We start from the raw sequence: 26631 nt of genomic DNA on the forward strand, positions 1-26631 counted from the left end.
GGGTGAAAGCCACCTGGAGATCCTCCAGCAGCAAGACTAAACTGAGTCACTGTGTGGGTGTGGATGCTAACAAGGGAACCACCCCATCGCACCCCCCTCAGATTTAGTTATAAGTTGGCACAGTGGACAGGCCTTGAAAAACTGAACACAGATCAATCGAGAAAACAGGAAGAAGTTGTGTGGAACTATGAAAAAAAATAAGCAAAATGTACAAACTGAGTAGTCCATGCGCAAGATAGGCAATATCAAGGATAGTGTGAGCTCAAGATTGCCGTGGTCCCGTGGTTAGCGTGAGCAGCTGCGGAACGAGAGGTCCTTGGTTCAAGTCTTCCCTCGAGTGAAAAGTTTACTTTCTTTATTTTCGCAAAGTTATGATCTGTCCGTTCGTTCATTGACGTCTGTTCACTGTAATAAATTTAGTGTGTGTTTTGCGACCGCACCGCAAAAGCATGCAATTAGTAGACGAAAGGACATGCCTCTCCAATGGGAACCGAAAACATTTGATCGCAAGGTCATAGGTCAACCGATTCCTCCACAGGAAAACACATCTGATATATTCTATACAACACTGGTGACGGCATGTGCGTCACATTACAGGAATATTTTGTCGACCCACCTAACTTGTACACTTGACGAATGGGTAAAAAGATTCTTTTACCTTGCCCGATTTAGGTTTTCTTGTGGATGTGATAATCACTCCCAAAAAAGTTATCGCATTGGATGGACAGACGGACAGATAATAATTGTCTGAAAATAAAAAATTAAACTTATCACTTGAGGGAAGACTTGAACCAAGGACTTCTCGTGCCGCAGCTGCTCACGCTAACCACGGCACTCTGGAGCTCACACTATCCTTGATGTTGCCTATCTTGCGCGTGGACTACTCAGTTTGTATATTTTGCTTATTTTTTTCCATAGTTCCACACAACTTCTTCCTATTTTCTCGATTGATCTGTGTTCAGTTTTTCAAGGCCTGTCCACTGTGCCAACTTATAACTAAATCTGAGGGGGGTGCGATGGGGAGGTGCCCTTGTAAGCAGTATGGCGAGATTCTGGCTGTGTTAAAATGAAAGCTTCAAATATTCACCTCAAACACAAAATTCACTACCGGACAAGCTACAGAAAAACTGAAAACAATATTGAAATTGCAATAAAGAGATGAGTTCAATGAAATTAATACCACATTTATACAACAAATATTATGAAATTATTAACATTTATGTATAAAAAATTTTATAACTACAGTAATAAAAAATACAGACACACTACATATGTGTATGACACACAGATGGAAGATCGTGATGCCAGCCATAAAATGGCTACATTTATGAAACTGTTTTATACAAATTATTTAACAGTTATAAACAGAGGCCCAAAACAAAGAGTTCTCCACAGATACATGAGAGATTAGCATCAGTATCAACGATTTTGGTTTCTCAGGGCCATCATGAACAAAGACATTAACTTGCTTACATTCCTGTAGTTTCAATTTTAGTATACAATATTTAACTAACAACCTGATTTCTGCTATGTATAAAATTTAAAAATGTAGTTTCAGGGTGCAAATTAATTGTAGATGTATATCCTGCACATTTAAAATGAGTATATTCCAGAAGATTTATGAATGTATTCATATGGTGGTCTAGAAACTAAACTGACTACAGTAGTACTTATGTAAGGTTTAGCAACCAGTGAGCCGCAAGCGTTCAGGTGTGTTTGGTGTTAGGAATATTTTAATGTGCAGTGATTTGAGATGTGTTAGTCATTCTGTTGCACATCAAATTGTGGTTTACAGAACAGCTTGACAGTGAGTGCTCATGTAGCTAACAGACAGTGATCTTTGCTATGGTGAAATAGGTAATGCATATAGACTTGAATGAACTTGTTTATTTTGATGCACTGTACAATGTCTTTGGCTTACATTGGTCATTGCCTGTGCATGCTTTGCTAGGCTGGTTATTTATTTGTTTCTCTGTGTATGATATTAGCCTGTGTAAGGCCACCACTCAAATAATCTTCTATTTAACAAACTGACAATGAACTTTAATCCTGTGACTAGGCTCCATTAATATACTGAAAGATCATTTCATTATTTTCTTTATTTAAATATTTTTATAATCATTTGTGTGGTTTTTTCTATGTCATTCACTGACTGTTCATTAGGTTGGCCATATGATTAATTGAAGTTTCTTAAGAGCACAATGCAACAGCACACAACCAAACCTCTATGTAAGTAAACAAGCCGTAAACACATGTACTCAGCCTGTGGTGGTTAGATCACGGTGAATTGATTTCAGGTGATTATTGATCTCCCAAGGTAATATTGCTATACATATAAGAAGCAGAGATTGACACTTAGGACATCCATTCCTCCAATGATTTTTGCAACATGTATCACTTCCAATGCTATGGCACATTACTACATCTTGGCCTTCAGAAAATAGTGGTTTTGACAGTGTACAAGGCACTAAGTTTCATCTGATAGTTAAATAAAATTATGGAAAACTTCTACTTATCATCTGGCAACAAATGTTAGTACAAACTAAATGACCTTGAGCATGCAGAACAATACATAAATCAACAGTGGAATGCTAACAACAGAAAACACTTTCTTACATACCCACGAAGTTAGGAGTGGCAGAGATGGCAGTCAACAAGTCACAGATACTGGAATATCAGCCTAAAAATAAAAAAAATACACATATGAGATAAAAAAGGTAGCAACAGAAGGAGAACATGAGAGCAGAAGTGAGACAAACAGCAAAATACATAAGCGTGGATTATTTTGCCATTAACTTGTCAGTATACGTTTCGTTCAGCTTTACTGATTGCATTTCCATTTCAGAGATTCCTTCCCATAGATGGTTTGACTTTATCAACCCATAAAAATACACTAATGAAACAGCAACTGCAGTTGGGCTGCACTTTTGCAGTTCAAAGAAAACAGGAAATAGCATTTTAAGTAGTATGAAACAGTGGTTATCCTACTTAATTTATTATGTTAAATAAAAACAACACACTGGGATTGTTTTTCCCTGACTGCAGCTGAGAGACAGGTGAAGGCAGCTTGAAGGAATACAACACGTGGCAATTAAGAAACCAGATTGGTAGTTGTGTGCATTTCCAGCTTCTTCGAAGACAAAGAAATGAATGGGAGAATAACCTTGGGACTAAAACAAAAAATTCATGTCACCCTAGTGGTTAAACTGGCTGTGAACCTTCTTATAAAGCGGTCATGTGTCCGAGCTCCACCAGAATTGTACTGTGCTCTAAAGCGGAACAGTGTGTTAACATCAAATTCATCATAAAACTTGAAAACTCCACCACAGAAACTTACGATTTGTTGAAACAAGTTTATGGTGATAAGTGTCTATCTCGTATGCAAGTCTTCGTGGGGTTAAGAGGTTCAAGGACGGTAAGGAAGATGATCCAAAATCGGGTCATCCTTCCACTTCGAAAACTGAAAATGGGGAGACGGTCAGCAGAATTGTCTGAGAAAACCACCACCTGAGCATTTGAGCAATTCCAGAACTTGACTGCATCAATAAGGAAACCATTAGACAGATTCTGCACGATGATCTAGGCATAACAAATGTTTGTGCTAAAGTGGTGCAAAAATCCTCACAAATGAGCAAAAGTGACATCGAGTGAACTGCTGCGCTGACACTCCCAAAAACAACAAAAATGACTATGTGTGATGAAATATGGATATTCCAAAACAATCCAGAGACTAAGTGACAATTTTTGATATATGAGGGGTTGTGTATATTGATTGGGTGCCTGAAGGTCAGGCTGTCAATTGAACTTATTATGTAACTGTTCTGAAGAACCTCCATGAATGTGTGTGACAAAGGAGACAAGATGTGTGGAAAAATCGCTCATAGATTTTTCATCAGGACGAAGCACTGGGCCATACCGCAGTGTCTGTGAAGAAGTGTTTTGCAAAAAACAACATTCCAGTGATGGAACATACAATGTGTTCACCTGATCTAGCACTATGTGATTTCGTTCCTTCCCAAAACTGAAGTCTGCACTCAAAGGAACCAGGTTCAAGTCAACGGACGCAGTGAAGGAAAAGCCTCCTCAACAGCATAACAGAAAAAGACTTGCAGCACTGCTTCCAATAGTGGAAAATTCGCATGGAGCAGTGCAGGAATTGAGGAGGGGGCTACGTTAAAAGGGACAACATTTCAGTTGTGTAAGTTTTTTCAAGAAAGAGTTAGAGCACAAGTCCAGTTTCCTTATTGCCACATCTCTTATGACACCAAGTTCATTTATTTCTGTCAGTTACAGAATCCACAGAAACCAAACAAAAATAGTCAAGTAGAGGCAGAATATAATTACTCAGATTGACATTGTATGCATCAGTGAGGAAAGTCTTTGTAGAGGACAAAACCATTAAATATACTGCAATTTTTATTAAACTGCTGAAAAGTAGTATATATTCCAGTTAGAAAAGTGAATCTAACTATTATGATTCTTTCCAGTCCAGCTGCTTCTTCATTCATCCCTCTAAACTTCATTACCCTCAAATGTGAAGTACTCACTGCCAGGCACTCCACATTAGTTTGAAGAATATGCACGTAGATGCAGATATTAAACAAAATGTACTTCATGAGGGAACTAAATGAACAGAGGTATTATCCATTTCTTAAGAGGAAATAAGCAAATAACACCTACTGACTGGACAGTGTTGCTCTTAGTAGTCTTAATGTCTTTTCTTTCAAATACAAACTAACTTTTCAGACAGGATCTCAGGTACAATTGTTGTTTTGAAAGTTGCTGCATCTAATTACTGAAGTTATGTTCAAATTAAATAACAGAAACTGTGCAGTTATAATTTTGTGTGATCTCTTCATACTGTAAAAAATTTACCCAGAAAAGTGAAGTATTCTACCATTAATTGCATCATGTTTGTATATGGTTCAAATATAGAGTAACATTAAGCAAAGTGTCATGTCAGTGTTATTTCTGTAGCAGTGTCAAATTCAGAAAGTTTTAACAATTACATCTGTATTCTACAAGCCACCATGAAATGCATGGAACAGAGCACTTTCCATCCATCATACCAGTTATTAGGGATTTGTCCTGTTCCATTTGCACATAAGACATGGTGAGAATGATTGCTTAAATGCTTCTGTTGCAAGTGTTGTAATTAATCTAAACAGGTCTTTGCACTTGTGCAGAACTGTAAGATGGGTCGCATAATCGAGCAAGACAACTTGAGGTTCAACATTTGGAAAATTTCTTTACTAGAATTATGAACTCCATACATTATCAGCCACATATTACAGAACTTTTTGAAAAAGGTCAGTTTTTCTAATGACAAGAGTGTATGATTAAGGTGTAAATTTGAAAATACCAGGCAGAAAACATTGCATGGCATCTTAACAAGCTTAGAACTGGTATACAGCAAAGAGCTACTCAGTAATCTCAAAAATAATTATATGAGATAATTCATCAAACACTAAGTGAAATCCCACCAATAAAAAATCCTCATTGCTTTGAGAGACACAAAATTAAAATTAAATCAACATATTGGAATGCCGATTTAAAAAAACGTGAGCAGTGAGATCATCATATGAAGCAGAGGATGACTCCGCGTCTTGCAGAGGCTTCCTCAAAGATTATGAAATTCTTATACCATATTCTCAGTAAATTTATTGCATTTGTGATGAATGATAAACTCCAACTTCAATTTAACTGTGATTTACACAACCACAACATAAAACAACATGTAGTATGGACAAGAAGTCCTCATACCCTGTTTATTATGCAGGATGGTAACTATGTTACTTCTTATCAGTTGTTGGAACTCATGATTAAATGTTTTTGCAGTCACAGTCAAGTTTTAATTCATAGCCATGGCGAGCAGTCATGGTTACACTATTGGGGGGAGCATAGTGACAAGTATGTGGGTGCGCAAAACAACAACACACACAACACGCAATGAGACAGATAATGGAAACATTCCAGGAAAGATTTAATAAGGTTCCACTGTGAAAGACAGCACATCTGGATTGGGAAAGACATGCTTTTGCTTTTGGCAGTGTTAAAGACAGGCCACAGAGTGGAAGGAAGAATGCATGAGAAGAAACATGTTCCGGTGTCTCTGCTTGGATTGAATAATCTCCTATGAAGATGACACGTATAGTGCTTCGGTATTTGGTGTACCGAGGGTAAGAAAGCGAGGGCACATGAAAAAAGACCTTATGGTCAGATCTTTTCAATTGATGTTTGTGGATGAGTTATCAGATACAGACTGAAAATATCACTTTTTAGCATTCTGTGCTCTGTTAACTCCATTTCCAAATGCAGTGAACCGTCCCAAGCTTATGTTTCCAGATGAATGTGCCCTTTATCATAGGTCACGTGCTAAATATTGTCATCTAGAACAAAAAGAATCCTCTGTACACAGCGGAGTTAGAAAGGAACCTGTCTCTCTGGGGGATACGGGGACTTTTCGCCCATCCTGTGCGTGGTTTCCATGTAGATATGGCTTATTAGTGTTGGGTTTAAAGAGAATTTCTACGAGCTTTTGGTATACATCAAATAAGAAGTTTGGAATCTATTCAGATTAAAAAAAAAAAATCTTATTACTGTTCCATAAGATATCTGATAAAAGTATCTAGAGGCAACAACTGGAAACTACTATTAGAAGCAAGACAAGCTCATTATAAACATGTCTCTATTCTTACAGCATGTTGGTAAGTGATTCTTTAATAATTATCAATGTAAAATTGTAAACATTAAGCATATAGTAGCAGATAAACAGCAATTACTAAGTATAACTGAGGAAGCAGCAGCATTCTAGAAAATAGTGGTTATCCTACTTAATTATGTTCATTTTACCCTATGTAAGAACAAATAAAATACAGTTGATTAGTAAGTGTTGATTGTAAGTACTGTAGACTAAATTAATTTTTTACAGCTACATCTCTTGGGTAAAATGTACCTTCACTTCAACCAAACCTGTGATGATCCTCCTCCACAAAATGATCTATAGGACACTACGAAACAATGACCATATGATTAGAAAAACTTCCCCCCCCCCCCCCCCCCCACTCCTGTTTAACTATAGTGTGTTGCCAAGAAAAATGGCAGCATATTTACACTACTGTTGCATAGGACATAATATCCTGGGGATAGACAGTAACTTTTTTTGTGAGTGTTCAAGACTGCAAGCACAAGTTTATTCAAGAAACTTGACATTTTTACACTCAGGCTGGTATATTTACTTTTCAGTTTAATTTGCAGCTAGTAATACTAATGTTCAGATAAACTATAAAATATGCAACCACAGCACAAAGTGTGTAGCTGTAGACTTTCTTGGTGTATAACATCGATGAAAGCTCTGGAAACCAGAGAGCTTTTCTTCATAGCACACTAAGTACTACTTTCTACAAAGAGCCCATATCCTTGTATTGTATTAGGAGTGGATATCCTTATACTGTGGGAAAAGTCTAACATGTAGATTGTAGACATACTATTGCTGAAAATCAAAGATCACCTAAAACTGCAAAATTAATTTAAAATGTTTATCAGTCAGTCATATTAATTGTCTTGATTTTGGCATTTCGGATCACTATTATCATTACAGAGAATGGTGTTGGTTAAAGTACGAATACAATTTTACAGTCAAACTACTCATCCTCTGTTTATTGAATAATATCAAATACCATAGGTTTTTGAATCAGTTGCTCCCAGTTATAATTCAAGTTTATAGACCTAAAATTTGAAAGCTTGGGAAGAAAGAAGGTTACTGTTTACAATTTCATCAATGTAAATGTCAGCTGAGATGTCTACTCTGACTAGAAATCGTTACAAACTTTCTGGAGTAGCACATACCTCCATTATAGGTAATACACACTTGATATATTAAATAGAGACTAGTTCTCTATATCAGAGCACACTTACAAAATCTGTGGGTATCATCATTATAGAGCTGAAAATGCACTCTGAATCACATTTTCTGTTCACAGCAATAAAGGTGTACAACTGGAACATCTACAGGTGAACTGCAGCTGCAATGTCTAAAAGGAGAATGTGTGTTAAATAGTTCACTGATTTTTTTTTTCCCCCTAACATTAAGTATTAATGTTATGATGGTATGAACTCCATAAAATATAATAATTCCAGCTCAACATGCTGGAGTTGGTAGTCATGTGTGCAAGAGATGTGCTTGTTTGTGTGTACGAATGGTTTGTGTCTCTCTTTTACTGAAGAAAGCTATGGCCAAAAGTTTTATGTAAGAGTCTTTTAATTGTGCCTGTTTGCAACTTAAGGTGTCTTCTATATGGTAAGTAGCAATCTGTGTTTTCCTACATTGTGATAATTTACTATTTCTGTGAGATATGTTAAATAATGAAGCACCAAACTATGTGATTGTGTAATAAATATTGTGTGTTTCTTTTAGTTTTTATGTAGAGATTTACATACAGAATTTATAAAAGTACATTTTTAAGAAAGTGAATATATTAGGTTGAAACACATTAATTATAAATTCCTCAGTTACAGAGACAGATGAAATAAATACAAAAGAGTGACACTCAAACTGGTGCAGGTCTTTTGATGAGATACTATTCTGGCAATTCAAAAATGAATTACGCTTTCATTTATTTTTAAGCTCTTTCTTGTCTGGCCTCAGAGTTTATCTGAGTTGTGCTCCAGATCATACTATCAGAGAAAAACATAATAGAAATAAAATCTGGAGCTACTGCTTCATAAGCTATGGAAGCACTCACAGGCAGCCAGTTTTAGAGATCCAATTTCAATACAGTGAATATATTTTTAAAACTTTGTCAGAGGAAGGCTACAAAGTGGAACAATGCCTACAGTTAATGTAAAATCAAAGGAGTATTGTTATTATCTTAAATGCTACAAACTAACAAAGGAGCAGTTTTATGACTTAATTCTTTCTGAGAAAGAAAAGATAATTTCAGCTTTGAACAATCACTTTATTTTCAGTTGTGGTTTCAAACAGTACAATGCAAGCTTTTCTTTGGCTAACATTTAACAGCAACCACTTAAAATGTCAAAAGAAACTGAAATTAACACCTCCTGAAATCCGTAATTTCTGTACATATATTAAGATTCCCATAAAACTTTTAATCACATTTACATGTATGAGTAAGACTTCTGGCCAATATTAATTATATCACTATCAGAAACATTAAACATTTGTTGTTATGTTTTTTTAACTGTCATACCATCTCTCCAAACTTTTAAATGCTTAACTACTGCACTATTTTTAAGAATAACTTTTTGTTTTATGCTGCCACAAATGGAAAAATGTTGTTATCTTTCCTTTGCAAGAAAACAACACTTGTAATAATACAAGAAAACAGGAAACAAGGTAAACAAACTATCAAAGATCAAAATTTAATAATATTTTGTTTAAAATGTTTTGCTTTGTTGTGGGACTAATCCGAGAATTAACGGCGGGCATTTGAAATTTGCCATGGCTTGGAAGTAAGATCTCTGTACAGCAGCGATTTTCCTAATATATAATATGTAATGACATATATCAACATTTTTCCAATGAATGAATTGTGACTAACATTCCACATGTTAATTCAATGTTGGTGGTACAGAATTCTGCACATTAGCAAGTAACTTAAGAATTCTGAACCACAATCAAATGCTCCAATATCTATAATCAACAGCAAGATTATATTCATAGCTTGTCAGGTGAGCTGGGTGGGACCCCCTTATGTTTTTCTGCTATATGATTAACAAGGACATGAACCTCTTCATAATGAGGGTTTAATTCTTCTTTCAACTTGTTTAACCAAGCTGAAACCTTGGGGCGATTGTCTTGTGGATTATATCCTGCCATTTCTGCAACACAAAAATTGTCAGTGAGATATATTTAACACATGAAGTATTGTCATAAATTTAAAACATTGTGGCATTGTTTCAATAAACATTACCCATAAATGATACCAACTGTGAGACTGTCAACATAATGTTAAACCCTTAAGATACAATAGTTTCTCAAAAAAACTAAATTATATTATGTCCCTCAAATGACACTAAAAGTAGCAATCACAGAAACAAAGATTTCCAAATACATTGTTAACCTGCATCATTATGCTTTACTATTATTTCAGATTGATGCAATACAATGAAGAATTTACAGGGCATTCAAACTTATTATTTCCTTAACTAAGAGTATAGAGGAACTGTAAAGTGAACAGGTACTAGACAACAACAAGCAAAAAAAGAAATAATCTAAAACCTTTAGCAATAAGGAGGTTAAGCTACTGGGGCAAATGCCAAACCATGTAAGAATTGCCTAACTGAACTCTACATCAACAAATATGTGCTGTAAGCCACTGAACTTCACCTGTATTTGTAATTTTCTGTTCTATTTACATAGGAAACAATAGAAAATAACTGTCTATATGTGTCAGTACACATCATAGCCCTCTCATGAAGCGTATGTGATATAATATTCATAATGGTGCCCTGCAAGCTGTAACATGATCTTACTCAAACATCAGTTTCTCTTTAATTACCAAAATTGCTTCATGATAACATTGCTTTGAGAACGTTTCAGACAAGATGAATGCTTGTGAGGAGATGTAGTGTTTTGGATAACATCATGAAACAACACATCAGCATTTCAAAACATAGTCAGACTTAAAAAAAGCTGTGCTTTCAAAAAAAAAACAAAGTGAAGACATTAATCTGTTTCTCAATCGCAATGTCATGATTCACAAATAATTTATGCATTGACGGAAACAATAAATGTGATCATCTCCAGGAAATCAGGCTTTTAGTTGCGAAGCAAGATTTTACATAGCAAGGAATAAATGCAGTGTTGGTGAAAAATATTGATTTTTAGATTTTTGCTTCATTTTTTGGAGGGAACCAAGCACTAAATGGTTGAAGCACTCACAGCACTTGCATCTCCAACAGAATTCTTCAAAAGGCCTTTCCAATCACATTACGCATGCAAACTAACAACTATTAAAATTGATTTTCCTGTAAGTCAGAAAAGTTAGTCTTTTGATTTGTAAAATACGCAGGAAAACCAATTTAAAAATTAGAGAATTCTACTTTTTGTAGAACTTATTCTCATCCTAATTTCTACCAAAATACATAACAAAATAAAAATGTTATTTTCCAAACACTGATATTATTTCATGTAGATGAAACACTTCTTTGCTCAAATACAGCAAGTTCCCCTGGAGCTTTTCAGTACTCATGACCTTTTCCTACTACGCAACAGCAGCCAAGTCCATTGGCATCAACTAATCAGCAGTTCTCCCAGAAAAGCAAGTTTCACTGTTGCGCCATTCAACACATTCTCCAGATTTGTCAGCTCCACATATTTTCTCTACCAAAAACTGAATATGCACCTAAGGTGCTCGAAGTTCGACTAATGTGGAGATTCAGATGTCTGTGACACACAAATTCCAGACAAATTTCCAAGAAAATTCATGGAAGGCATGGAGAGATCAAAAATTCTGATTGAGCAATGTACTGTACTAAAAAAATGCTATTTTCAACAAATAGACAACCCACATGCACATTTCTTTCATTTTGAATGTGTTTTTTGCTTTAATCCAGGGACATACGGAGCACATAGTGAACAGTGAGAGGATTAGTGGTCCTATAATGGTTCCCTATGGCATATCCAATGTTAGTTTCACTTCTGTTGATCATTCATCATCCAGTACAAGATGCACAGTTCTATCATTAAACATTACTTCAAGATTTTCGAATATTTGTGAAGCTGTACCATGTGATCATATTGTGGTTTCCTACTCACAGTATGATAGTCTTGAACATCTTTCAAAAGCTAAGTAGACATAATTTACCTGTTCATCTACACACTTTCTTTTCTAGTGAGAGTGTAACAGTCTCTGTTTTCACAATGTTCTCATAATAGTACTACCCGATCAAAGTGGGCCTTTGCTGTGTTTCATTCCTTACTTAATAAATATTTCTTCAGACAGCAATTTATGGGATGTTTAGGCTGTGTTTGCAGGACTTTAACTAAATTTTCTGAGTTGTTCTTTGAAGTTAGATATTTGTGACTATTTATCAGTCCAATCAAACACACACACTCCCCATAGGAACTAAAACACTAACAAAATTCAAATAATCATGCAAAAATATTCAACATTCTAAGCATTTGGAAAAGTCTGGAAATCTGACACTGCAGTAAAGGGAAGAAAAAACATCTACATCAATACTCCACAAGCGATCTTGTGGTTTGTGGCGGATGGCACTTCATGTACCACTGTGAGTGGTCCCCTTACATGAATAGTTCATGGGAGGAACGATTGTCAGTAACCTTCCCCATGGGCTCAAATCTCTCTAACTTTATCTTCATGGTCTTTTAGCAAGCTATACGTAGGAAGAAGCAATAAATTTGATGAAAATCAAACAATGGAAGATCCAGGATGGAATGTAACAATATGAGAGAAGGGAAGTTGCTACACACCATATAGCGGAGATGCTGAGTCGTGATAGGCACAATAAAAAGATTCACACAATCATAGTTTTCGGCCATTAAGGCCTTTGTCAGCAGTAGACACACATATACACACGCGCACACACACACTCTCACGCAAGCGCAACTTGCACACATGTCTGTAGTCTCAGAGAGCTGAAACTACACTATAGTCTCTGAGACTACAGACGTGTGTGCAAGTTGCACGTGTGTGTGTGTGTGTGTGTGTGTGTGTGTGTGTGTGTGTGTGTGTGTCTACTGCTGACAAAGACCTTAATGGCCAAAAGCTATGATTGTGTGAATCTTTTTATTGTGCCTATCGTGACTCAGCTTCTCCGCTATATGGTGAGTAGCAACTTTCCTTCTCTAGTATTGTGACAATAAATTTGTTGATTGTTTTAAAAACATACACTCTTGGAACTTTACAATAAACCACACCATGATGCCGAATGTCTCCCTTGTAGCGTTTGCCTCGGGAGTTGGTTGATAATCTCTGCGACAATTTCATGCTTCCCATACAAATCTGTAACAAAATGTGCTGCTCTTCACTACTTCCTCTCTCAATCCTACCTGGTATGGATCCCATACTGATGAGAATATTCAAGCACTGGTCAAATGAGGGCTTTATAAGCTACCTCCTTTGTTGAAGACTGCATTTCTGAGGATTTTTCCAATGAATCTTAGTTGGCACCTGTCTTTCCTGCTGTTATATCCTGCAACTAGTGCATGTGAGTGTGAATGCGCTAAGTGTGGTGTCACCGCGCAGGCTTGTTTGTATTGGCTGCCAACCATATCAGTGTGGGCTGGCCACTGTAGGTCGCCTGTGGGAGGAGTGCGTGCGATGAGATCTCCATCGCACCATCTGTCGGCGACTCATGCAAAAAAAAAAAAAAAAAAATATATATATATATATATATATATATATATATATATATATATATATATATATATATATATATATATATATATAAAAAGAAAGATGATGAAACTTACCAAACAAAAGCGCTGGCAGGTCGATAGACACACAAACATACACACAAAATTCTAGCTTTCGCAACCAATGGTTGCCTCGTCAGGAAAGAGGGAAGGAGAAGGAAAGACAAAAGGATATGGGTTTTAAGGGAGAGGGTAAGGAGTCATTCCAATCCCGGGAGCGGAAAGACTTACCTTAGGGGGAAAAAAGGACAGGTATACACTCGCACACACACACATATCCATCCACACATACACAGACACAAGCAGACATTTGTAAAGGCAAAGAGTTTGGGCATTTTTTGGGCAGAGATGTCAGTCGGGGCGGATGTACAGAGGCAAAGATGAAGTTGAAAGACAGGTGAGGTATGAGCGGCGGCAAATTGAAATTAGAAATTAGCGGAGATTGAGGCCTGGCGGATAGCGAGAAGAAAGGATATGCTGAAGGGCAAGTTCCCATCTCCGGAGTTCTGACAGGTTGGTGTTAGTGGGAAGTATCCAGATAACCCGGACGGTGTAACACTGTGCCAAGATGTGCTGGCCGTGCACCAAGGCATGTTTAGCCACAGGGTGATCCTCATTACCAACAAACACTGTCTGCCTGTGTCCATTCATGCGAATGGACAGTTTGTTGCTGGTCATTCCCACATAGAACGCTTCACAGTGTAGGCAGGTCAGTTGGTAAATCACGTGGGTGCTTTCACACGTGGCTCTGCCTTTGATCGTGTACACCTTCCGGGTTACAGGACTGGAATAGGTGGTGGTGGGAGGGTGCATGGGACAGGTTTTACACCGGGGGCGGTTACAGGGGTAGGAGCCAGAGGGTAGGGAAGGTGGTTTGGGGATTTCATAGGGATGAACTAAGAGGTTGCGAAGGTTAGGTGGACGGCGGAAAGACACTCTTGGTGGAGTGGGGAGGATTTCATGAAGGATGGATCTCATTTCAGGGCAGGATTTGAGGAAGTCGTATCCCTGCTGGAGAGCCACATTCAGAATCTGATCCAGTCCCGGAAAGTATCCTGTCACAAGTGGGGCACTTTTGGGGTTCTTCTGTGGAAGGTTCCGGGTTTGAGGAGATGAGGATGTGGCTCTGGTTATTTGCTTCTGTACCAGGTCGGGAGGGTAGTTACGGGATGCAAAAGCTGTTTTCAGGTTGTTGGTGTAATGGTTCAAGGATTCCGGACTGGAGCAGATTCGTTTGCCACGAAGACCTAGGCTGTAGGGAAGGGACCGTTTGATGTGGAATGGGTGGCAGCTGTCATAATGGAGGTACTGTTGCTTGTTGGTGGGTTTAATGTGGACGGACGTGTGAAGCTGGCCATTGGACAGGTGGAGGTCAACGTCAAGGAAAGTGGCATGGGATTTGGAGTAGGACCAGGTGAATCTGATGGAACCAAAGGAGTTGAGGTTGGAGAGGAAATTCTGGAGTTCTTCTTCACTGTGAGTCCAGATCACGAAAATGTCATCAATAAATCTGTACCAAACTTCGGGTTGGCAGGCCTGGGTAACCAGGAAGGCTTCCTCTAAGCGACCCATGAATAGGTTGGCATACGAGGGGGCCATCCTGGTACCCATGGCTGTTCCCTTTAATTGTTGGTATGTCTGGCCTTCAAAAGTGAAGAAGTTGTGGGTCAGGATGAAGCTGGCTAAGGTAATGAGGAAAGAGGTTTTAGGTAGGGCGGAAGGTGATCGGCGTGAAAGGAAGTGCTCCATCGCAGCGAGGCCCTGGACATGCGGAATATTTGTGTATAAGGAAGTGGCATCAATGGTTACAAGGATGGTTTCCGGGGGTAACAGACTGGGTAGGGATTCCAGGCGTTTGAGAAAGTGGTTGGTGTCTTTGATGAAGGATGGGAGACTGCATGTAATGGGTTGAAGGTGTTGATCTACGTAGGCAGAGATGCGTTCGGTGGGGGCTTGGTAACCAGCTACAATGGGACGGCCGGGATGATTGGGTTTGTGAATTTTGGGAAGAAGGTAGAAGGTAGGGGTGCGGGGTGTTGGTGGGGTCAGGAGGTTGATGGAGTCGGGTGAAAGGTTTTGTAGGGGGCCTAAGGTTCTGAGGATTCCTTGAAGCTCCGCCTGGACATCAGGAATGGGATTGCCTTGGCAAACTTTGTAAGTAGTGTTGTCTGAAAGCTGACGCAGTCCCTCAGCCACATACTCCCGACGATCAAGTACCACAGTTGTGGAACCCTTGTCCGCCGGAAGAATGACGATGGATCGGTCAGCCTTCAGATCACGGATAGCCTGGGCTTCAGCAGTGGTGATGTTGGGAGTAGGATTAAGGTTTTTTAAAAGGGATTGAGAGGCAAGGCTGGAAGTCAGAAATTCCTGGAAGGTTAGGAGAGGGTGATTTTGAGGAAGAGGAGGTGGGTCCCGCTGTGACGGAGGACGGAACTGTTCCAGGCATGGTTCAATTTGGATAGTGTCTTGGGGAGTTGGATCCTTAGGAGTAGGATTAGGATCATTTTTCTTCATGGCAAAGTGATATTTCCAGCAGAGAGTACGGGTGTAGGACAGTAAATCTTTGACGAGGGCTGTTTGGTTAAATCTGGGAGTGGGGCTGAAGGTGAGGCCTTTGGATAGGACAGAGGTTTCGGATTGGGAGAGAGGTTTGGAGGAAAGGTTAACTACTGAATTGGGGTGTTGTGGTTCCAGATTGCGTTGATTGGAATTTTGAGGTTTTGGAGGGAGTGGAGCTGGAAGTGGGAGATTGAGTAGATGGGAGAGACTGGGTTTGTGTGCAATGAGAGGAGGTTGAGGTTTGCTGGAAAGGTTGTGAAGGGTGAGTGAGTTGCCTTTCCGGAGGTGGGAAACCAGGAGATTGGATAGTTTTTTAAGGTGGAGGGTGGCATGCTGCTCTAATTTGCGGTTGGCCTGTAGGAGGATGCTCTGAACAACAGGTGTGGATGTGGGAGAGGAAAGATTGAGGATTTTTATAAAGGATAGGAGTTGATGGGCGTGTTGATTGGCTGAGTGGATGTGTAGGTGAAGGATTAGGTGGGTGAGGGCAATGGATTGTTTGGTTTGGAACTGGTATAGGGACTGATGGAAAGAAGGGTTGCAGCCAGAGATGGGAACTTTAAGTGTGAGGCCTTTGGGGGTGATGCCAAATGTCAGACAAGCCTGAGAAAATAAAATATGGGAGTGTAATTTGGCTAGGGCGAAGGCATGTTTGCGGAGGGAATGTAAATAAAACTTAATGGGGTCGTTGTGAAGGTGTTGTGAGGGTGACATGGTACTAGAAGGTGGAAAGTGGAACACGAGGCTGAAATGAAAATGAGAATAAATATGAAAAAATATATGGGGAGAGATAAAGGTAAAATTAGAAATTTTACCTTTATCTCTCCCCATATATTTTTTCATATTTATTCTCATTTTCATTTCAGCCTCGTGTTCCACTTTCCACCTTCTAGTACCATGTCACCCTCACAACACCTTCACAACGACCCCATTAAGTTTTATTTACATTCCCTCCGCAAACATGCCTTCGCCCTAGCCAAATTACACTCCCATATTTTATTTTCTCAGGCTTGTCTGACATTTGGCATCACCCCCAAAGGCCTCACACTTGAAGTTCCCATCTCTGGCTGCAACCCTTCTTTCCATCAGTCCCTATACCAGTTCCAAACCAAACAATCCATTGCCCTCACCCACCTAATCCTTCACCTACACATCCACTCAGCCAATCAACACGCCCATCAACTCCTATCCTTTATAAAAATCCTCAATCTTTCCTCTCCCACATCCACACCTGTTGTTCAGAGCATCCTCCTACAGGCCAACCGCAAATTAGAGCAGCATGCCACCCTCCACCTTAAAAAACTATCCAATCTCCTGGTTTCCCACCTCCGGAAAGGCAACTCACTCACCCTTCACAACCTTTCCAGCAAACCTCAACCTCCTCTCATTGCACACAAACCCAGTCTCTCCCATCTACTCAATCTCCCACTTCCAGCTCCACTCCCTCCAAAACCTCAAAATTCCAATCAACGCAATCTGGAACCACAACACCCCAATTCAGTAGTTAACCTTTCCTCCAAACCTCTCTCCCAATCCGAAACCTCTGTCCTATCCAAAGGCCTCACCTTCAGCCCCACTCCCAGATTTAACCAAACAGCCCTCGTCAAAGATTTACTGTCCTACACCCGTACTCTCTGCTGGAAATATCACTTTGCCACGAAGAAAAATGATCCTAATCCTACTCCTAAGGATCCAACTCCCCAAGACACTATCCAAATTGAACCATGCCTGGAACAGTTCCGTCCTCCGTCACAGCGGGACCCACCTCCTCTTCCTCAAAATCACCCTCTCCTAACCTTCCAGGAATTTCTGACTTCCAGCCTTGCCTCTCAATCCCTTTTAAAAAACCTTAATCCTACTCCCAACATCACCACTGCTGAAGCCCAGGCTATCCGTGATCTGAAGGCTGACCGATCCATCGTCATTCTTCCGGCGGACAAGGGTTCCACAACTGTGGTACTTGATCGTCGGGAGTATGTGGCTGAGGGACTGCGTCAGCTTTCAGACAACACTACTTACAAAGTTTGCCAAGGCAATCCCATTCCTGATGTCCAGGCGGAGCTTCAAGGAATCCTCAGAACCTTAGGCCCCCTACAAAACCTTTCACCCGACTCCATCAACCTCCTGACCCCACCAACACCCCGCACCCCTACCTTCTACCTTCTTCCCAAAATTCACAAACCCAATCATCCCGGCCGTCCCATTGTAGCTGGTTACCAAGCCCCCACCGAACGCATCTCTGCCTACGTAGATCAACACCTTCAACCCATTACATGCAGTCTCCCATCCTTCATCAAAGACACCAACCACTTTCTCAAACGCCTGGAATCCCTACCCAGTCTGTTACCCCCGGAAACCATCCTTGTAACCATTGATGCCACTTCCTTATACACAAATATTCCGCATGTCCAGGGCCTCGCTGCGATGGAGCACTTCCTTTCACGCCGATCACCTTCCGCCCTACCTAAAACCTCTTTCCTCATTACCTTAGCCAGCTTCATCCTGACCCACAACTTCTTCACTTTTGAAGGCCAGACATACCAACAATTAAAGGGAACAGCCATGGGTACCAGGATGGCCCCCTCGTATGCCAACCTATTCATGGGTCGCTTAGAGGAAGCCTTCCTGGTTACCCAGGCCTGCCAACCCGAAGTTTGGTACAGATTTATTGATGACATTTTCGTGATCTGGACTCACAGTGAAGAAGAACTCCAGAATTTCCTCTCCAACCTCAACTCCTTTGGTTCCATCAGATTCACCTGGTCCTACTCCAAATCCCATGCCACTTTCCTTGACGTTGACCTCCACCTGTCCAATGGCCAGCTTCACACGTCCGTCCACATTAAACCCACCAACAAGCAACAGTACCTCCATTATGACAGCTGCCACCCATTCCACATCAAACGGTCCCTTCCCTACAGCCTAGGTCTTCGTGGCAAACGAATCTGCTCCAGTCCGGAATCCTTGAACCATTACACCAACAACCTGAAAACAGCTTTTGCATCCCGTAACTACCCTCCCGACCTGGTACAGAAGCAAATAACCAGAGCCACATCCTCATCTCCTCAAACCCGGAACCTTCCACAGAAGAACCCCAAAAGTGCCCCACTTGTGACAGGATACTTTCCGGGACTGGATCAGATTCTGAATGTGGCTCTCCAGCAGGGATACGACTTCCTCAAATCCTGCCCTGAAATGAGATCCATCCTTCATGAAATCCTCCCCACTCCACCAAGAGTGTCTTTCCGCCGTCCACCTAACCTTCGCAACCTCTTAGTTCATCCCTATGAAATCCCCAAACCACCTTCCCTACCCTCTGGCTCCTACCCCTGTAACCGCCCCCGGTGTAAAACCTGTCCCATGCACCCTCCCACCACCACCTATTCCAGTCCTGTAACCCGGAAGGTGTACACGATCAAAGGCAGAGCCACGTGTGAAAGCACCCACGTGATTTACCAACTGACCTGCCTACACTGTGAAGCGTTCTATGTGGGAATGACCAGCAACAAACTGTCCATTCGCATGAATGGACACAGGCAGACAGTGTTTGTTGGTAATGAGGATCACCCTGTGGCTAAACATGCCTTGGTGCACGGCCAGCACATCTTGGCACAGTGTTACACCGTCCGGGTTATCTGGATACTTCCCACTAACACCAACCTGTCAGAACTCCGGAGATGGGAACTTGCCCTTCAGCATCTCCTTTCTTCTCGCTATCCGCCAGGCCTCAATCTCCGCTAATTTCTAATTTCAATTTGCCGCCGCTCATACCTCACCTGTCTTTCAACTTCATCTTTGCCTCTGTACATCCGCCCCGACTGACATCTCTGCCCAAAAAATGCCCAAACTCTTTGCCTTTACAAATGTCTGCTTGTGTCTGTATGTGTGGATGGATATGTGTGTGTGTGTGCGAGTGTATACCTGTCCTTTTTTCCCCCTAAGGTAAGTCTTTCCGCTCCCGGGATTGGAATGACTCCTTACCCTCTCCCTTAAAACCCATATCCTTTTGTCTTTCCTTCTCCTTCCCTCTTTCCTGACGAGGCAACCATTGGTTGCGAAAGCTAGAATTTTGTGTGTATGTTTGTGTGTCTATCGACCTGCCAGCGCTTTTGTTTGGTAAGTTTCATCATCTTTCTTTTTAGATATATTTTTCCCACGTGGAATGTTTCCCTCTATTATATATATATATATATATATATATATATATATATATATATATATATATATATATATGCGCACAGAGCAACACTAACTGAGGCCTCTTGTACATCCTTCCGTTCACATCAGTATACTGCGTCTTGTTACATGGGGATCCACAGGAGTCAGTTTTCCCTCATTGTCGAGTGCTTCATTAATAAAATCATATTTGTGTTAATTTGATCAGCGTAAAGTATTATGTGATTACTCCACCTGCAATAGTTTTACGTGGCTGTTCCACTTTGAACAGCCCTGCATACACACACTCTTAGATATTTTATGGAAGTAACTGCTCCTGGTTGCTGTTCTGCAATCATGTACTCATACATTAATGGGTCTTTCTGTCTACGTACGTACAATACATTACATTTGTTTATGTTGAGAGTCAACTGCCACTTTCTGCATCAATCGTCAATCCTCTGCAGGTCTTGCTGCTTTTCATTACAACTGTCTAACATTGCAACTTTTTTGTGTACAACAGTGTCATCCACAGGAAAATACACAGGTAGACAGAGACTATAATGCACAAGTCATGTTACAGTAGCATGAAGTAAGTATGCAAAAGTATGCACAAGATCGACAACTGTAAACACTATTGTTGATTGGTAATCGTTAACTGACAAATGGCCACAATCATACATTAAGAGAAAGTGAAATACATGAACAACAACAGATTAGAAATCAAACAAAGGAAAATCCAGGATGGAATTATGACAATATTATGAACAGGACAGTTGCTTCTCACCATATAACGGAGATGCTGAGTTGCAGATAGGCACAACAAAAAGACTGTCAAACAAAACTTTCAGCCAAACATCTCTTCATCAGAATACACACACACACACACACACACACACACACACACACACACACTGTCACTGGCTGCCAAGTCTGGCCTTAGCAACCAGAGACTTAGGCCATATATATATATATATATATATATATATATATATATATATATATATATATATATATATATATATATATATATATATACAGTGGCAGCTGCCACCCATTCCACATCAAACGGTCCCTTCCCTACAGCCTATGTCTTCATGGCAAACGAATCTGCTCCAGTCCGGAATCCCTGAATCATTACACCAACAACCTGAAAACAGCTTTCGCATCCCGCAACTACCCTCCCGACCTGGTACAGAAGCAAATAACCAGAGCCACATCCTCATCCCCTCAAACCCAGAATCCCCCACAGAAGAACCACAAAAGTGCCCCACTTGTGACAGGATACTTTCCGGGACTGGACCAGACTCTGAATGTGGCTCTCCAGCAGGGATACGACTTCCTCAAATCCTGCCCTGAAATGAGATCCATCCTTCATGAAATCCTCCCCACTCCGCCAAGAGTGTCTTTCCGCCGTCCACCTAACCTTCATAACCTGTTAGTTCATCCCTATGAAATCCCCAAACAACCACCTTCCCTACCCTCTGGCTCCTATCCTTGTAACCGCCCCCGGTGCAAAACCTGTCCCATGCACCCTCCCACCACCACCACCTACTCCAGTCCTGTAACCCGGAAGGTGTACACGATCAAAGGCAGAGCCACGTGTGAAAGCACCCACGTGATTTACCAACTGACCTGCCTACACTGTGATGCATTCTATGTGAGAATGACCAGCAACAAACTGTCCATTCGCATGAATGGACACAGGCAGACAGTGTTTGTTGGTAATGAGGATCACCCTGTGGCTAAACATGCCTTGGTGCACAGCCAGCACATCTTGGCACAGTGTTACACCGTCCGGGTTATCTGGATACTCCCCACCAACACCAACCTATCCGAACTCCGGAGATGGGAACTTGCCCTTCAGTATATCCTCTCTTCTCGTTATCTGCCAGGCCTCAATCTCTGCTAATTTCAAGTTGCCGCCACTCATACCTCACCTGTCTTTCAACAACTTCTTTGCCTCTACACTTCCACCTCGACTGACATCTCTGCCCAAACTCTTTGTCTTTAAATATGTCTGCCTGTGTCTGTATGTGTGGATGGATATGTGTGTGTGTGTGTGTGTGTGTGTGTGTGTGTGTGTGTGTGTGTGTGTGTGTGCGCGCGAGTGTATACCTGTCCTTTTTTCCCCCTAAGGTAAGTCTTTCCGCTCCCGGGATTGGAATGACTCCTTACCCTCTCCCTTAAAACCCACATCCTTTCATCTTTCCCTCTCCTTCCCTCTTTCCTGATGAGGCAACCGTTGGCTGCGAAAGCTAGAATTTTGTGTGTATGTTTGTGTGTCTATCGACCTGCCAGCGCTTTCGTTCGGTAAGTCACCTCATCTTTATTTTTATATGTAATTTTTCCCACGTGGAATGTTTCCCTCTATTTTTATATATATATATAAAACAAAGATGATGTGACTTACCATACGAAAGCGCTGGCAGGTCGATAATAGACCTGCCCGCGCTTTCGTATGGTAAGTCACATCATCTTTGTTTTTAAATATATTTTTCTCGCATGGAATGTTTCCCTCTACATACCCGTGCGGATGGATGTGTGTGTGTGCGCGAGTGTATACCTGTCCTTTTTTCCCCCTAAGATAAGTCTTTCCGCTCCCGAGATTGGGACGACTCCTTACCCTCTGCCTTAAAACCCACATCCTTTCGTCTTTCCCTCTCCTTCCCTCTTTCCTGATGAAGCAACCGTTTGTTGCGAAAGCTTGAATTTTGTGTGTGTGTTTGTGTTTGTTGATAAGGCCTGTTTAGCCAAAAGCTTGTTTTGAAGTCTTTTTGTTGTGCCTATCTGCGACTCAACATCTCCACTATATGGTGAGTACCAACTATTCTTTTCACAATACTGTCAACAGATGAAAAATCTATTTCATCACCACATAAAATTATTGTTCAGAAACACTGAATTTCTGAAAATAATTACTGGAGTTGAACATTGGTAAAGGTTTGTTTTGTAAGTCACATAACATAATTAGGGAAGAAAAAATGGGGTTGGAGAGCAGAAAGTAGGAGATATAAGGAGATAACAGATGAGGGAGACTCCATTTAGGACTTTGCGTTATTGTACTAACAAGTATAAACATACTTACTTAGGTGTTCAAGCTCACAAGCTCCTAAAAGATCAGCAATGCTCACTTTGTCTCCTCCTAAATACTTTCTTTCACTGAACCATGTATCCTCGAGTATATTAAGAACATCAGTTACTTTCTTCTCATACTGTGCTACTTTTTTCACATCTGCTGGTCTTCCAGTTACCACAGGAAGCAAAAACTGTAAGTGATAGAATGGTCTTGCATGTACTTAAACTGCAACACTTTTGACACAAACAATTTATATTTCATTCGATTTCTCACACGCATGAGTTCTACTTTACAATCGGAAACTTTCAGTTGCTTTAACAAGGCAGGATATTTCCTAGATTTCTAGCTTATTTTATGTAAGCTATTACTATTACAGACATACTTGTAAACATCTGATCAGTTACAAATGGCAACACATTTTGAAGATTTGTATACAGGTAACTATTTTTTAATAACAGAAAAATATTAAATTATGTACAGATGAGACAGTGTCTGTCACTGAGACACGAGAAAGATATACAAGAAGAGAATATTCTAATCTGACCTTTCATAAATGAAAAAAATGATGCACTGATGAAACTGACAGAAGAGAGGAAAGAAATGTATAGATACATTTAGAGGCAAATATAATTGTTCTTAAGATTCTTATCTCTTCTCTGCCTTGTGATTCGATGATGGAACTCCTTTCATGTTTCAAAAGCTCTCTATCCCATTTTAACTGTGTGAACAGATACCTAACAGCTCTGCTGCAGCTGCCTCCCTCAGCACTCAGCAAACAGAAGTGAGTGTCATCCAACCACACCAGCCAAAAGTTAGTCAACCCCAGGAGATGTCACTTTAGCACTGTATAATACCACATCAAGCCTGGACTTGACCTCAACTGGTACGAGAAAGACTGAGCACAAGTTTCTTCAGGCAGCCTGTATCCACTTGAAGCCACTCATTGGTGATTAGATCCTGTAGAGTTATAAAATTGCAGGAATGTTAACTGCCATATTTCACCCACTGTTGCAAACAGTTTCATGATTTAGTGGGTCTCTGAAGGTGCCATAGGGTGGCTGAGTGTTTGTCAAATCAGGAATATGTGCGTGCAGCCATGTGAATGTGGCTGATGTTATATTAGTGAACAGAAGAGTCCACAGAATATTCATCATGAAGATATAGACAAAAGAACAGTTATTAGTCAGCAAGATAGTTGAAATGAACATGCTGGCTCATGTCCACAGTATCAGATATAAGTGGGTCTAAGTCATAGTACAAATAATACCCCCCAAAACATCACAGAACCACCTCTGGCCTGAAGAATACCACCCCCACAGCATGGGTTAGACACTCCATTGGGCCAGTGGTGCACTCAACTTCTTGCATAATTTGAAACGAGACAAATCTTAACTCTATGGACCACACTATACACCTCAGTCAGCTACTGTCTGGTATCTGTGGTATTTGGTTTACCAGAAACTAGCAGCCTTATGCACCACTGAGATCAGTAGCCATCTACCTCAGAAATTAGTTAAGATGACCTGCATTCAACAGCAGCAGCAATTCCTGTTGCACCTGAAATCAAATGACAAAGCACGACACTCATCTCCAGTTCTACTTGATTACAATTTATTTATTATTGATGTACTTAACAGCTGCTAGTGGTACACTATCTCTTGCAGATACATTTGACAGTTTACTTTGATACACGATTCAACCATGGGTCTGTCCAAACATGATAGAAACTTTCAGCATCATGCTCTCTCTCTCTCGTTTTACACACACACACACACACACACACACACACACACACACACACACACACACACACACACAAAAATCACTTCACTATTCACTGACACCTTTTACACCAGCAATGAAGAGTAATGTCACTGCCTGGTACCTTCTACACCATTTACAAGGCTTGCAAATGACCAGTGTTCTCTTCCACAGGAGGTGGCTACTATTTACTCTGATGAGCTTATCAGAGTTCAAATTTTGTTTACTATTTGAAAAAAAATAATTAGACAGAAGTCTGACAGTAATTTCTTTGGATCATGAAGATGACACTACAGGATAACTGTCTACAGAAACCAAGAACATTTACAATCTACAACAAGACACCTGCACCTAATGGATTTGTGTTGGATTTTATACTGAATATCAGACTTGATCCTACCTTTAGTCAGTGTTAGTTGGACATAACTCCAGCAACAATAAGCCTCAAATATTTGTTGGACACCCCAAGTCACTCCCACTTTCAAGAAAGGTAATAAAGTAATACGCACAATTAACAATCTCTATAGCTGACATAAGGGTCCATTCTCCTCATTCAGCCTATAAAATAAGTGATTTTTTACTGGTAAAACTGATGTAAATCTTTTTGCACATTATTTATTGATTCTTGGACAACATTTTCATCTACATCCACATCTACATGGATACTCTACAAATCACACTTAATTGGCAGAGGGTTCATCGAACCACCTTCACAATAATTCTTTATTATTCCACTCTCAAACAATGCGTGGAGAAAATGAACACCTATATCTTTCTGTATGAGCTCTGATTTCCTTATTTATTACGATGATCATTTCTCCCCATGTAGGTCGGCGTCAACAAAATATTTTTGCATTTGGAGGAGAAAGATGGTGACTGAAATTTTGTGACAAGATTCTGCCGCAACAAAAAATGCCTTTGTTTTAATGGCGTCGATCCCAAACCCAGTATCATGTCCATTACACTCTATTCCCTATCTCGTGATAATACGACACGTGCTCCTCTTCACTGAACTTTCTTGATGTACTCTGTTAATCCTATCTGGTAAGGGTCACAGACTGCACAGCAGTACTCCTAAAGAGGATGGACAAGCGTAGTGTAGACAATCTAGTACACCTGTTACATTTTCTAAGTGCTCTGCCAGTAGAACGCAGTCTTGGGTTTGCCTTCCCCACAAAATTTTCTACATTTTCTTACCTACATTTTCTTACCAATTTAAATTGTTCATAATAGTAATTCCTAGGTATTTTGTTGAATGTACGGCCTTTAGATTAGACTAATTTATCGTTAACTGAAGTTTAACATATTTCTTTTAGCACTCATGTGGATAACCTCACTTTTCATTATTTAGGGTCAACTGCCAATTTCCACAAAATTCAGATATCTTTTCTAAATCTTTTTGCAATTTGTTTTTATCTTCTGAGGAGTTAACTAGATGATAAATAACAGCATCATCTGCAAAAAACCTAAGACTGCTGCTCAGATTGTCTCCTAAATTGTTTACATAGATAAGGAACAGCAGAGGGCCTACAACACTTCCTTGTGGAACGCCAAAAATCACTTCTGTTTTACTCAACGACTTTCCATCAGTTACTATGAACTGTAATCTCTCTGACAGGAAATCATGAATCCAGTCCATAACTGAGACAATATTCCATAAGCCCGCAATTTC

The 26631-nt window shown here is 40.3% G+C and overlaps 1 protein-coding gene across 5 annotated transcripts in view; it reads right to left on the reverse strand.

The window, feature by feature from the left end:
* Nucleotides 1–26631, reverse strand: part of LOC126410881 (glutathione S-transferase theta-1-like) — a 129366-nt gene that overhangs the window by 67029 nt on the left and 35706 nt on the right. For 3 of the 5 annotated variants that reach the window (XM_050081325.1, XM_050081324.1, XM_050081321.1), the window contains exons 5-6: nucleotides 23208–23388; nucleotides 8937–9840 (exon numbers count right to left, since the gene is read on the reverse strand). In XM_050081325.1, coding sequence (XP_049937282.1) covers nucleotides 9677–9840; nucleotides 23208–23388 — 345 coding nt within the window. In that variant the 3' untranslated portion in view covers nucleotides 8937–9676. Of the gene's footprint in view, nucleotides 1–2620; nucleotides 2681–8936; nucleotides 9841–23207; nucleotides 23389–26631 lie in introns of those variants that run through there. The other 2 variants (XM_050081322.1, XM_050081320.1) reach the window with 1 other exon arrangement.

This window comes from Schistocerca serialis, chromosome 1 (assembly GCF_023864345.2).
Source record: "Schistocerca serialis cubense isolate TAMUIC-IGC-003099 chromosome 1, iqSchSeri2.2, whole genome shotgun sequence".
Taxonomy (NCBI): Eukaryota; Metazoa; Arthropoda; class Insecta; order Orthoptera; family Acrididae; genus Schistocerca; species Schistocerca serialis.